The sequence below is a fragment of the Schistocerca cancellata genome, chromosome 3, assembly GCF_023864275.1.
Source record: "Schistocerca cancellata isolate TAMUIC-IGC-003103 chromosome 3, iqSchCanc2.1, whole genome shotgun sequence".
Taxonomy (NCBI): domain Eukaryota; kingdom Metazoa; phylum Arthropoda; class Insecta; order Orthoptera; family Acrididae; genus Schistocerca; species Schistocerca cancellata.
Genome location: NC_064628.1, coordinates 902,476,989 through 902,490,805, shown reverse-complemented (window position 1 = coordinate 902,490,805; position 13,817 = coordinate 902,476,989). Strand labels below are relative to the sequence as shown.

The following is a 13,817-nucleotide window of genomic DNA, read 5'->3' as shown; positions in this document are numbered from 1 at the left end:
GGCTGTTATGAATGTTAAAAAAAATTCAATTCTTTATAAGATAGTGAAGGAGTTATGGTGCAGTACAGACTAAAAGGTGAAAGAAAGACAATGTGTAGCAGATACTGAATAATACTTACTTACAACCAGAGAATTTCCTACAAAAATAGAAAAGAGATTCTTCTGCCAATCATCATACAGTGAATAAGGGCATCAGGAACAGAAGCTTTCAATTAAGTTAGCTTGATTTGCTGAAAAAATATTTTGTGACTGACACAAATAACCTGTCACAAAATGTACGATTGCAATGAAAATTTACACATACAACTGAGGAGGAAAGTAAAAGTCAGAATATCCAAATTAAATTTTATCAGCAGTGCTATGGAAGACCTGAGTGAACCGAAACATAGTTTCAAACACATTTAGAATACAGGACATAATATTTCACGTCTGTCTTCCACAGGCTGGGATAATTTTACATACAGCAGAAATTAGAGAATGAAATCAATTTTCAAACACTTAATCTTAAACTGCTATTCTCCAAAAAAGTTGAGATAAATGGTTGCAATGTTCTAAGAAGTGCAAGACATATTGGGGGAAAACCTGAAACCGTTTCTGTAAAGAGTATTTTCAGGGTGTTACAGCAAGTTATCGTCTTTAATGAGAAGACTGCATCAAAATGTAACAGTCAATCCAATGACCAAAAGGGATGGAAAATGTGAATAAAAGTAAATGAATAAATAGTTCTTGATGAGTTTACAAGTTTAAGAGACACATCTCTCATATAAAGAAACTACGCAAAGTACAATATGGCAGAATACACTCAGAAATAAGAAAACTATATTAGACATATGTCACAAAAGAAAAATTGAAATTACATTACTTAAGTGATAATGGCATTCACGTGCAAACAGCTGAACAAATACAAAATAAGGGAACAATGCATGACTAGGATATGATTAACACATGTGAAACAAAGTGAAACGAAGATTTATGTCTCGTATTTGGTGGCCCATAACAGCGATGAAATGTGCAATCTGTACAAATTACAAACATATATTTGTGTAGTATCTACAGCATCAAATTCATGGTAATAAAATAATTGAAAACCATTATAAGGTTTCACAGATTACAGACAAAATGATATGATATAAATATAAACACAAGGAAAAAGTTAGACAAGCTAAATAATATGCATGATACTGTTTTCAATAAATACCTATAAACAACATCAGTTAATATTACACATATCTGCCACTAAACTGCGATAACTAGCAACATATATGAGGAACATAAACTACTACGACTGGCATCAGCAGAAAGCTTTCCTGAGTAACACATAGGAATGAGGATACAGCAAGCCCTCTTATTTTGTTTACTGTTTTGGGTAAATGTTACTTTGCAGAAAAATTTAGCACAACTGATGTAATAACTGTACAATTCAATCATATTTAGAAATGAAAGGGCTCAGATTCAATCTTTTTAGTGTGTGCAATAATAATGTTACTTATGGCTGGACTACATAATTTATACATGATGCATCATGAAAACAAGAAAGACAAATGAGAAATTACACTACATCAAGTTCTGGTTTTCACTATACTGAGCTTCTGGCCATTAAGTCTGCTCATGGCTTCAGGCTTTTACATTTACTATGTCTCTTCAAGTTCTCGTTGCTTGAAATTACTTGCATGTGCTCATGTTATTAACTAAAGACACTAACATATAAAAAAGCAAGCAAATCAGAAAACAGCAACACACACAAATGACAATACAGCTCCTCTCAAAAACAGGAAGTGTTTTTAAATAATGTCAGCCAAACGTTGAGCCTTAAATTATAGAGTATACAAATCTTAAGTAATATGCTTTGTAGCCCACAGAGTTCCCCATTACATTAATGATTTCCAAGTGCCTGTTGGCTTAGTTATTTAAGACCATGTGACAACACAGCTTCGTGCTTTTTAACCCGTGTAAACTAAAAACTATGCTGTGACAAAACTGGAGGAAATTCTGTAAAAAATGGGGAAGACCCTCAAAACAGTAAAGTAAACTGTGATGAAATATATTACATTTAAAGAGAATTGAAACATATGAAACATTAAGTTTCTATGGTGCTTGTAAAGTATCCTGCATACAGCAAATAAATGCTATTGAACAAAATGAATCAGAATAGACAAAACTCAACTAAAAAAGTTTTCAAGTGAGGAATCAGTATTATATTAAATTTATAAATACCTACTGTAATGAATGACATTGGCACTATATAAAGTTTTGTTGTGCATTTCACCTAATTCAATTGACATTTAACCAAATATTGATTATATGCAATATGTACTGTATAGATGGCTACATTACAAAATAAGCCTACACGGCTCACATTTCATACGAGCAGTCTTTCTCTATGAAATGAAACAATCAAACAATTTCATTCGAGACACAGACTCTAAGGAACACATTTACATCAGTACAGATTCTCTCTGTCTTATTTGTATGCACTACACAAACTTTACTTTTCAAACATACACACTAATTCAGTCACTCCCTCACAATATGCTTTAATATCATTTCTATGCATCACTATACAATGACCTCCAAAGTATTAACATTTTACTTGGATTCTGATAATACAACAAAAAGTATAAATGCTCTTTTAAAAGGTAGATAAAAAATGGATGTCTCTCTGGTGTTTCTCATCCAATGAGGAAAATGAATCCTAATGCTTATGACTGTAATCCACTAGTCTTAAGGCTATCATTCAAAGTTGTCCATTTGCACTTATGATTTTTCTTCCCTTAACAGCATTTAATTCAACACACAGCAAAACTGTGTCTCATTGAAATCTGTTAACAAAATATACAAATAACTGCAACAAATTCAAAAAAATTTTGTTTCATGTTGTCCAAAGGGTGAATAGTTCATTATAACAGCAAAATAATGTCTCACCTGGAACAAAAAACATAAGCTTTCACAACTCTGCATTTAGCAGAGCACATTTTGTCTAAACATGAAATCTAAAAAGTAATTCAAAGTGATGAAACAGACCTCAGTGAGTCACAGCAGTAATATAACAGGGTGCAGAGAAATGTAAATGTAACCAAAGTCGGCACGAGTTGTTTTAAAGCATTGTAAGAAATACCTCTGCATTACTGAATCTCATTTTACATATTCATAAAAAGTATGGCTAATTTTACATTTGCAATCTAACTCTCAAACTTGTATGTTATGGCACACAGAAATAACATTATAATCAAAACTCGTCTATAAAATCTTGGTGAAATGTCACACCATAAGAACAGTAACAGAGTCAAATCTCAAGCCCTAACATCACTGCTCATGAGCAATCAATAATAGAGTAATGCTGGTGTTCTTAACATGTATAAAAGCTACATGAACCGTAAACCGGCCAAGAGATAACACATCTCATATGCCACTATTAACAGGTACTGCAGACATATTCTTCAGTCTGAACATAGGTAAGAAATCTACAGCTGCCCTGCTGATGCACAACTATTGCTCAACAGTCATCAGCTTCTGACTTCTTCTGTTGGCACAGCAGCTGTCTGATCTACCACAGTCACAGGCCGCGTGCGAGCAGACTGCTTCTTCTGAGAACAAACAATTGCAAAACAAATCGATTAACAAATTTGAAGTGAAATTGTGTAAATTGCACGATTTTGAGTTCGTTAAGTTTATTTCAGTATAAAATGATACAAAATCATCATCTTCTTGAATATTTAGCTCTAGTTTTTTTAAGTAATCTACATTTTTGTATAAATAACTCACTAACTAAATATGACTTACCAAATGAAAGTGCTGGCAGGTCGACAGACACACAAACGAACACAAACATACACACAAAATTCAAGCTTTCGCAACAAACTGTTGCCTCATCAGGAAAGAGGGAAGGAGAGGGAAAGACGAAAGGATGTGGGTTTTAAGGGAGAGGGTAAGGAGTCATTCCAGTCCCGGGAGTGGAAAGACTTAGCTTAGGGGGAAAAAAGGACGGGTATACACTTGCACACACACACATATCCATCCACACATATACAGACACAAGCAGACATATTTAAAGACCAATATTTTTCCTTCGTGGAATGTTTCCTTCTATTATAATCACTAACTAAATATGTATTCGTGTTCCAAGATTCAGTATAACAAATTTTAAGTGAATAATTACTTGAATTATGTTGTGTGTTATGCATTGATAAATTTCAGTGCCATTACGGAAGAACAAAAGTAAAATATTAAGAAAAATGAAAATAATATTACATGAATGAAAATACTTTGTAAATCTACTTTTCACCAGAACTATGTAAAGCACAAAAGAAAATGTATAAATTAACTGGTCACAAATGTATATAAAGGATTACAAATGTTAAATGTCCATATGTACAGTACATACAATTACATATTTTGTTCAGAGATAAACTCAAAAGATGACCATTTTTGCTTGGCTTGACATTTATACACATACTCTGGAACATCCCTTATGACAGTCCAGCAGTAATCTCCTAAAATGGTAGTGCTCCACTTTCCGGCATACCTCTTCTCAAATGTGGCAATATCTTGATGAAATCGCTCCCCATGTTTATTATTTACTCCACCACAATCTTTGGGGAAGAAGTCAATATGACCATGTAAGAAATGCGTTTTCAATGACATGTTACAACCAAGTTTTTCATAAGATGTCAACATGTTATCTACACTCTCCTTGTAATTTATTGTTTATTTGTTCCATAAGAACTGTAAATAGACTGTCTTAAAACATTTCCATGCACGCTTCTCATCACCTTGCATGATTCCATCAAAAGTATGGCCTCCAAAAAGCTCTCTCAAATCTGTGGGTCTACAAAGATGCCTTCCTTTACTTTGGCATCACTTAAGTATGGGAATTTTTGCCTGAAGTCCTTAAACACGACACCATATTTGTTCATTCCCTTAACAAAGTTTTTCATGAGACCCAACTTGATGTGCAAGGGCGGGAGCAGAATCTTTTCAGGGTCTACTAGAGGTACACTCTGAATGTTCTTTATACCTGGTGGAAGAGAGTTTCTGTGGGGGGCCATTCATGTTTACTGTAACGAGATGCATGAGCTCAGCTATCCCATTCAAAGAGAAAGCAGCAATATTTAGTATACCTTAATTGCATACCTAATAGCTGTGCAACCACTTTCATTAATAAAGTCACTGAAGTTGAAGAGGAGTGGGACAAAAGGATCACTAAAACTGGTATATCCAAAATATTGCACACAAGTAAGACCAGGGACAGTAATACAATCCACTGTTACTAGTTATTATGTCTCTGACAAACCATTATAATATTTGATTTTGAACTTAACATAAAAATCTGTATATAATTATCTCACCATAATACAACAGTGTAAAATGAAAACTAGAGCTAATTTTGAATTGTCTTTGTGACATTCATGGTCAGCACATTAAAACTGGTAGGAATTGGCTATTTTCATTCGATTTACATTTTCATTGTTGCACAGTGTTATGAGATTACTTGACTTTTCTCTTATTTAATGAAAATCAAAAAAGAACAAAGGCAAAAATTAGGAAAGGCAACCACTCAATTACATCTGACTGGTGTAGCAAAGACACATATTGCAGTACAAAAATCTAATAGGTTTTTCAGCTACTAGTCTTTATCTAATGTAAGTACATATTCCTTCTCCCCCCCCCCCCCCCCCTTACAACCACAGTCAGCCTTAGGCACCCACCTGCAGATGTGATGACATTCTAAATGTGGGTGAGTGCATTCGGGTGAGTTTGGCAATGTTGTTAGTGTGTGTTCTGCTAAACCATAATAACGAGCACAATCAGAAATGTAATACTCAACTTCTAATGGTCCTACAGTCTTAGCTAGTTAATCTGCAAACTGAGGTAAATTACCCAAAATGTACAAAACAATAGTTGTCACCTGGTCAATGATGACATTGGAGTTATAACAACAAAGCGTGCATCAAGTGCAAAATGTCATATTACAAACAAGAGAACTCATTTATCAAGAGAAAAAAAGTTCCTGAAATAGAGTGTACTGCTACTTGTTCTGACTGCAGCATGTGATGGGATTTGAAATTTCACTGCAAATATGTTGTTACACACACAGAGGTTCCTCTGACCAAAGAAGAATATTGGGAATATCCCTGTTTTAACTTGAAAGAAACACAATGTTTTCCAAACTATATGATTGTGTTACATTCCATAAGTAAGAATTACAGTGACCCAAACCTACTACATTCTTGCCCATAAAAATGCAGTGGAAGTCATCCATTTACATACTAAAGCACAATAATGAGCTGCTTACAAGTGTTCTGGATTATTTATCTGACCATTCAATCAGAAATTATGTCTGTGACACGCACTGGAATATCCACTGAAAAGCATTTTTATAGAATTAATGGTTGAACATCCCTTTGTAACTCAGTCTCAAAAAATAAGCTGTGAAAACATTGATGAATTTCTCTCTACAAGAGATGTGAAGTGTGCAAGATGACTTACAAATCTGAAGTATGCCCTCTAATGGCTGTTGGATCCAAAAATAGATCAACAAATTGACCTACATGGCACGGTGTTGGAAGTAAATATGGCATTTGCCACATGCATCATACCTATGTGCCAGATGTAGGTCTAAGACCTGTCTGATACACACACAGGATATCTTATTCCGGTCTGGTCACAGTCTTATTCTATGTGGGGCAGGGCAGCCTATGAAATCATTTTCTTTACACTGTGTTCCCAACTGTTCAAGATTTTGTTAAAGGCTAAAGTCACTGTTCCACCAGGACAGGACAGGAAATATTAAAATTTATTATTGTTCATTAAAGGCTTGTTTCAACTATTGTGCCATCTTCAAGTGATATACTATGATGCATATTAAAGGCATTTCACTACAACCCACAAATTAATTTTGGTTAAGCACACATCAAGCACTTGAGCACATGCACAGTGGTAAGTGCCATCAAGAGATAATGTGAAAAAACAAAGTGACCTGTTTTGCTGTCAACTGGTCCAAGTTATATACTGTTAACAGTAGCACAAATGCTGACATTATCTCTTGCTGCTCACTACTGTAAGTGTGCTCCTGTGCTCAATGCAATCCTAGCCAAAATTAATATGAGGGGTGGAGGTTATTGAAATGCATCTGACATGCATATTACTACATAATTTGAGAATGGTGCAACAGACGTAAGATGCCTGTACTAAACATACATATTTTTAATTTCTGATGACAATCCAGGTGGAAAACTTGTTTTAAGCTTTAACACAGCCTGTGAAAGCAATGATGTAACATACCGGCTCCATTGTAATTCCTGCACAGCATTTTATGTTGGAATGACCATCAACTATTTGTGCACCTGAATGAATGGCCACTGCCAAACTGAATGTACTTAATTCCAATGGCTGCTTCATAAACTATGTCACCTAGATCCCCTCCCATGCAAAATACCAACTTCACTGACTTATGGGGATGGGAGCTGCCCTTTCAACACATCCTCCAATCCTGTAATCCTCCTGACCTCAATCTTCATTAAACCCTGCCCCATGCGAACACCCACTCCTGCCGCAAGACCATAACTTCACTCATCCTCTTCTCCAGAGTATCCTTAATTCCCTATTTTCCATTGTCCCCCCCTCCCCCCCAAAAAAAATCATTCCCCCACATCACACGTCATATAGTGCACTGAGCACAACTCCTACTGCCTGGGGCCAGAACGAACTCACTGGTGTCACATTCCTATCCCAGGCCCCTGGTCTCCTTTCTCTGCAACCCCCGTGACACAAAACTCTCACCCCAACTGCATTGCTAGCACAATGTGGTCAACCAGAACAATGCAGTAGTACAGGTGTGTATACATGTGTACTCTACAGCTCTTAAGGACAGTTCACTTGAAAGCTAGCAGTGTTCTCAGTCATATACCTGGGGACGACTTGGCACTTCAACTATTCATTTTACAGATATCCCATCCACCAAGGACTTTACTTTTCATTACCATATGTTCATCAAGGTGTATTTGAATCTTTAACTGCTAGCACAGCGACCTCCATAAAAGTCACAAACTGGCACCATAGACTGTTCTGTCCTTTTTCTGAGCTAAGAATCTTCTTTATGGGTGTGTAGTAAGCAAAGTAATCAAGCTTCAGGGTTTCACCACATGTTAGTATGGGTATTACTCACAGTGAAGATGGCAACATTGAGATCTACTTGTTCTTTTGCTGTAATGCATTGCTTTAACCTGCCTGATGACATTCTTCAGCACTTCGGCATACAGTCAGCAGCAGAATTCTATAACTGGTTGATAACTGTGTAACATGGTAAGGATAACAATTGTCAATGTGCATGTACTGTTGATGGACTTAACATGTAGTGAATTATAGTGGTGGTCTGAAAATTTTATCAGATAAGCATAGTACCAGCTGAATTTCAACTATATCAATGGACTTATATGTTCTATAAAATTTGACAGCTCAGCTTTAACATAGAACATATATTATCACCAATGAATCTGTTTCAATTAATCTGCCTGAAAAAAGGTAGGTGCAATATACAAAAAGGTTACTCCACTGATAATTTACAAATCAATGTACACTACATCTGAACATGACTCAGCAATACTGAGAGCCAGAAACTGCACATAGTCAGCCAAAAAGGACATATGCCTTGAGTAGTCCTCAAAGCATTACAAGATTTACAAACTAACACATATAATACTGGAAGGAATGTACCATTCTCCATGGTGGATAGAAGGGTGTTTGTGAACAAAATCAACAAAAGCATAAATTTGCACCTTTAACCCTTTAGATGATGACATTCATATATGGTATGAAAGTTATCAATACATAACATCATTTCACTTATAGTGAGAATTTGATCCGATGTAGCATTAGCAACAGGTGTTAATTGCCATTTGCGGCCAAAATGCTGGAGTTTGATCTCTGGTTGATCATATGATTTGTTTCTGGCACTTTACATGACATACACCTCTGGCAGTGTTCGATCATATGTAACAAATGCCATATGATACTGTGGATCAAATAACAGATTAAACATCAGATTATTTCATACCGGGGTTGGTGCTCTGGTTAGCAGCTACAAGAAAATGAAGATCACACTATCTCTAACAGGACGATGACATAATAAACACTGTGGTTTTTAATATAATGTTTCAATTAATTATAGGTGAAGATACGGTGGTGTTGTTCTGAGAGAATATTAATTTTTTTTTTGGTCATTTATTCATGTTTCAAATCCCACTGCATGTAAGATACTTATTACTTTTTTGGAATACCTTTATATTTAGAGTATCAGTTTTCATTCTCACTTTTCAACCATTGTGGTTAAACAGAAATTAGTAATACGAGATCTACATGAATAATTAAAGCTGTGTTGCAATTTGCATGTCACTTAACTGAACATGAATGTGATTCTCTTATTAGAAGACAATGAAGAGTGAACAATAAAGTCTGTTCCCAAAATTTTTCTGGCATTCACATTGCTGCATCTCATTATATCACCTACTTTGAACACACTAAAATAAGTTGACTTACATAAAACTACGAAGGCAATAGTAGTAGTAGTAGCAACAGCTTTATTCATCCACAGATCTCTTTAGGATATAGGACATGTAAAGGGGGAAAAATCAACAGAAGCATTGATGAACTGATATGATTGCTTTCTCAATTTTTTGTCAGATGGTAGTGTGAGTGTAGCTACAGAGTTTCGCAGTTACAAAAACTAATCCATGTTTTTGGATAATACAATAATAAATTAAATTGACAATGGAACACAAATTAACCAATTTGCTTGCACATGTCATGTAGTACAACAGGAAAATATCTGGTTAAATAAATGCTAACTTAGTTAACTGTACTCATTACAACAACTGGCTGATAACAAAAAGTGACAAGTTTCAGAGCAACCACTACTACAGATTAATCAAATTTCCTTCTCCTTCAGTCTTGCAGCCTCTCTTAACACAGAGATCCCTTGGTGTCTTTTACATTCCTTCCTAAAATTATCATGGAGACCACTACTTCTGTGTAATTCCCATATAATTTCAAGGCTATTTTTCTTACAACTTGTATATGTACAGCAGCAAAAGAAGCACTCATTACCATATACACTCTTTCAAGAGGAAACTGTAGGGCATCATTACTTCTAGCATTAAGGGTAATTTAAATATGAAATGCCTCTCCATAATGATCAAGCTGCATCAGATTTTTCAGTGATGTATGTTAACAGTTTTGGGCTGCAGTGCCCTACGAAATTTTTTATCATTGAGTTTAACAGCAGAAACACACATACCTTTCTCCTAAAAGGAAAGCACCCTTTTTTATCAGGTTCTGGTAAAGCATCAATGATAAGGTCTGGAGTTGGAGTGTTGTTTGGACCAAATACATTTAGTTCCTTGAAGCATTCTGTCTCGACCATCTAAAAGAAAAAATAACAATACATAATATTTTACCTTATACTTAAAATTTTAACTCTGATGCACCATAAGCCAAATATAATTTTAAATATATGTGCTTTACGATATTAAAATATGTCGATCAGTTGTATTAAGTGTTACATGGCTAAGAATAATTTACTAATACTATACAAAATGAAAATGCAGTAACAAACCCAATAACTAACAATTGACATGGTATCAACTATTTCTGAAGAAAATATTTTGTTCCACTATGATGAATAATTCAGTTAAGCAACTCACTTCTCTGAAAGAGCAATATATTAGGAAAACAAACATAGGTATTCAGAAATAGCTACTGGCTAAAAACAGTAAGAACCCCTGCAAGGAGATGCATACAAATAAAATGCCAATGACAGTTTCTGCAATATGTTTTACGTCTTAAATTACAAAACTAAACACATTTTCAACTTTAGTTACTGTAACCAACAATGTTTGGTGTGATGCATTTCAGCTGCACATTGCATAAGCTCACATATAGTTAATTATAAAGTGTATTAACATTTGTTATTTTGCATCAAGTTGTGCTTTTTATAATGTTTCATGGGAAGACTGACTTATGTCTGAGGAGAACACACAATTAATTTATGGCACACTAAAAATTCTCACTTCCTTACTATGGACACAAACATTTAGCAGAAAATTGACATCCAGTGCACAGTAAAAATGTCTTCAGCTACAGGCATGCACTGAACCTGCAAGTTTTCAAAAATTGTCCACCCACTTTCCATTAGGTAGTCATCACAATCATTTCTCATCTTCTGGAATTCAATAAAGAACTTCCACGGTAAATGTGCAACACATATGCCTGACTGTATGTTCTGCCTGCTTCTACTTGATTTTCATTAATTATAATTACATTTTCCACTGCATACCATTCTTTGATCCATTTACTTGTTTTGCTATCTTTCCAAGTAATTTCCAAGATGCACCTCTCTCTGCTCACTGAGCAAACCTCAGTTTTTGAATGATTCTTTCTTTTAAACATTTATGTGATACTGCTATGAATCAAAAATGGTAACACACAGAGTGTAAACTTTCCTTTTTACATACATCAGAATCTTCATTTCATAAATCCTATTCAGTTTATTGAAAGCACTTCAGATAATATTTACTCTTCTGTTTATTTCTTTTGCTGTCCATCACCAACTGATTCTATGACTATATTGTTAATTTTTCCAGTTTTCTTCATCATCATCATCATCAGCAGCAGCAGCAGCCAATTCAATCATTAAATGATGTGGCCTCTTCGAGTCATGGATTCAGGTAGGCTTTCAGCAGTCTTCTCCAAGTGGGACGGTCTTGGGCAGTTCTCTGCCTGGTGTTACCAGCGATCTCCTTGATGTCTTTGTCCCATCTGTCTGGTGGTCTTCCTCTAGGCCTCCGGTGCTCTCTCGGACTCCACTCCAGTACTAGCTTCGTCCATCTGTTGTCTTTTCTTCTTGCGACGTGGCCAGCCCACTGCCATTTCGAGGAACCTACTGTCTCTAAGATGTCATTAACCTTTGTCACAGACCGGCTGTCATTTGCCCTTTTCCTGTCCTTTCTTGTATAGCCCAGCTTTCTACATCTACATCTACATCTACATCTACATCTACATCCATACTCCGCAAGCCACCTGACGGTGTGTGGCGGAGGGTACCTTCAGTACCTCTATCGGTTCTCCCTTCTATTCCAGTCTCGTATTGTTCGTGGAAAGAAGGATTGTCGGTATGCCTCTGTGTGGGCTCTAATCTCTCTGATTTTATCCTCATGGTCTCTTCGCGAGATATACGTAGGAGGGAGCAATATACTGCTTGACTCTTCGGTAAAGGTATGTTCTCGAAACTTTGACAAAAGCCCGTACCGAGCTACTGAGCGTCTCTCCTGCAGAGTCTTCCACTGGAGTTTATCTATCATCTCCGTAACGCTTTCGCGATTACTAAATGATCCTGTAACGAAGCGCGCTGCTCTCCGTTGGATCTTCTCTATCTGTTCTATCAACCCTATCTGGTACGGATCCCACACTGCTGAGCAGTATTCAAGCAGTGGGCGAACAAGCGTACTGTAACCTACTTCCTTTGTTTTCGGATTGCATTTCCTTAGGATTCTTCCAATGAATCTCAGTCTGGCATCTGCTTTACCGACAATCAACATTATATGATCATTCCATTTTAAATCACTCCTAATGCGTACTCCCAGATAATTTATGGTATTAACTGCTTCCAGTTGCTGACCTGCTATTTTGTAGCTAAATGATACAGGATCTATCTTTCTGTGTATTCGCAGCACATTACACTTGTCTACATTGAGATTCAGTTGCCATTCCCTGCACCATGCGTCAATTCGCTGCAGATCCTCCTGCATTTCAGTACAATTTTCCATTGTTACAACCTCTCGATACACCACAGCATCATCTGCAAAAAGCCTCAGTGAACTTCCGATGTCATCCACCAGGTCATTTATGTATATTGTGAATAGCAACGGTCCTATGACACTCCCCTGCGGCACACCTGAAATTACTCTTACATCGGAAGACTTCTCTCCATTGAGAATAACATGCTGCGTCCTGTTATCTAGGAACTCCTCAATCCAATCACACAATTGGTCTGATAGTCCATATGCTCTTACTTTGTTCAATAAACGACTGTGGGGAACTGTATCGAACGCCTTGCGGAAGTCAAGAAACACGGCATCTACCTGCGAACCCGTGTCTATGGCCCTCTGAGTCTCGTGGACGAATAGCGCGAGCTGGGTTTCACATGACCGTCTTTTTCGAAACCCATGCTGATTCCTACAGAGTAGATTTCTAGTCTCCAGAAAAGTCATTATACTCGAACACAATACGTGTTCCAAAATTCTACAACTGATCGACGTTAGAGATATAGGTCTATAGTTCTGCACATCTGTTCGACGTCCCTTCTTGAAAACGGGGATGACCTGTGCCCTTTTCCAATCCTTTGGAACGCTACGCTCTTCTAGAGACCTACGGTACACCGCTGCAAGAAGGGGGGCAAGTTCCTTCGCGTACTCTGTGTAAAATTGAACTGGTATCCCATCAGGTCCAGAGGCCTTTCCTCTTTTGAGCGATTTTAATTGTTTCTCTATCCCTCTGTCGTCTATTTCGATATCTACCATCTTGTCATCTGTGCGACAATCTAGAGAAGGAACTACAGTGCAATCTTCCTCTGTGAAACAACTTTGGAAAAAGACATTTAGTATCTCGGCCTTTAGTCTGTCATCCTCTGTTTCAGTACCATTTTGGTCACAGAGTGTCTGGACATTTTGTTTTGATCCACCTACTGCTTTGACATAAGACCAAAATTTCTTAGGATTCTCTGCCAAGTCAGTACATAGAATTTTACTTTCGAATTCATTGAACGC

The 13,817-nt window shown here is 36.6% G+C and overlaps 1 protein-coding gene across 2 annotated transcripts in view; it reads right to left on the bottom strand.

The window, feature by feature from the left end:
- Positions 1-333: 333 nt before the first annotated feature.
- LOC126175979 (G protein-coupled receptor kinase 2) overlaps positions 334-13,817 on the bottom strand; it is a 203,605-nt gene continuing 190,121 nt past the window's right edge. Inside the window, exons 13-14 of one of the 2 annotated variants that reach the window (XM_049923086.1) lie at positions 10,292-10,417; positions 334-3,584 (exon numbers count right to left, since the gene is read on the bottom strand). In XM_049923086.1, the coding sequence (XP_049779043.1) occupies positions 3,504-3,584; positions 10,292-10,417 (207 nt within the window). In that variant the 3' untranslated portion in view covers positions 334-3,503. Of the gene's footprint in view, positions 3,585-10,291; positions 10,418-13,817 lie in introns of those variants that run through there. The other variant, XR_007535630.1, reaches the window with a different exon arrangement.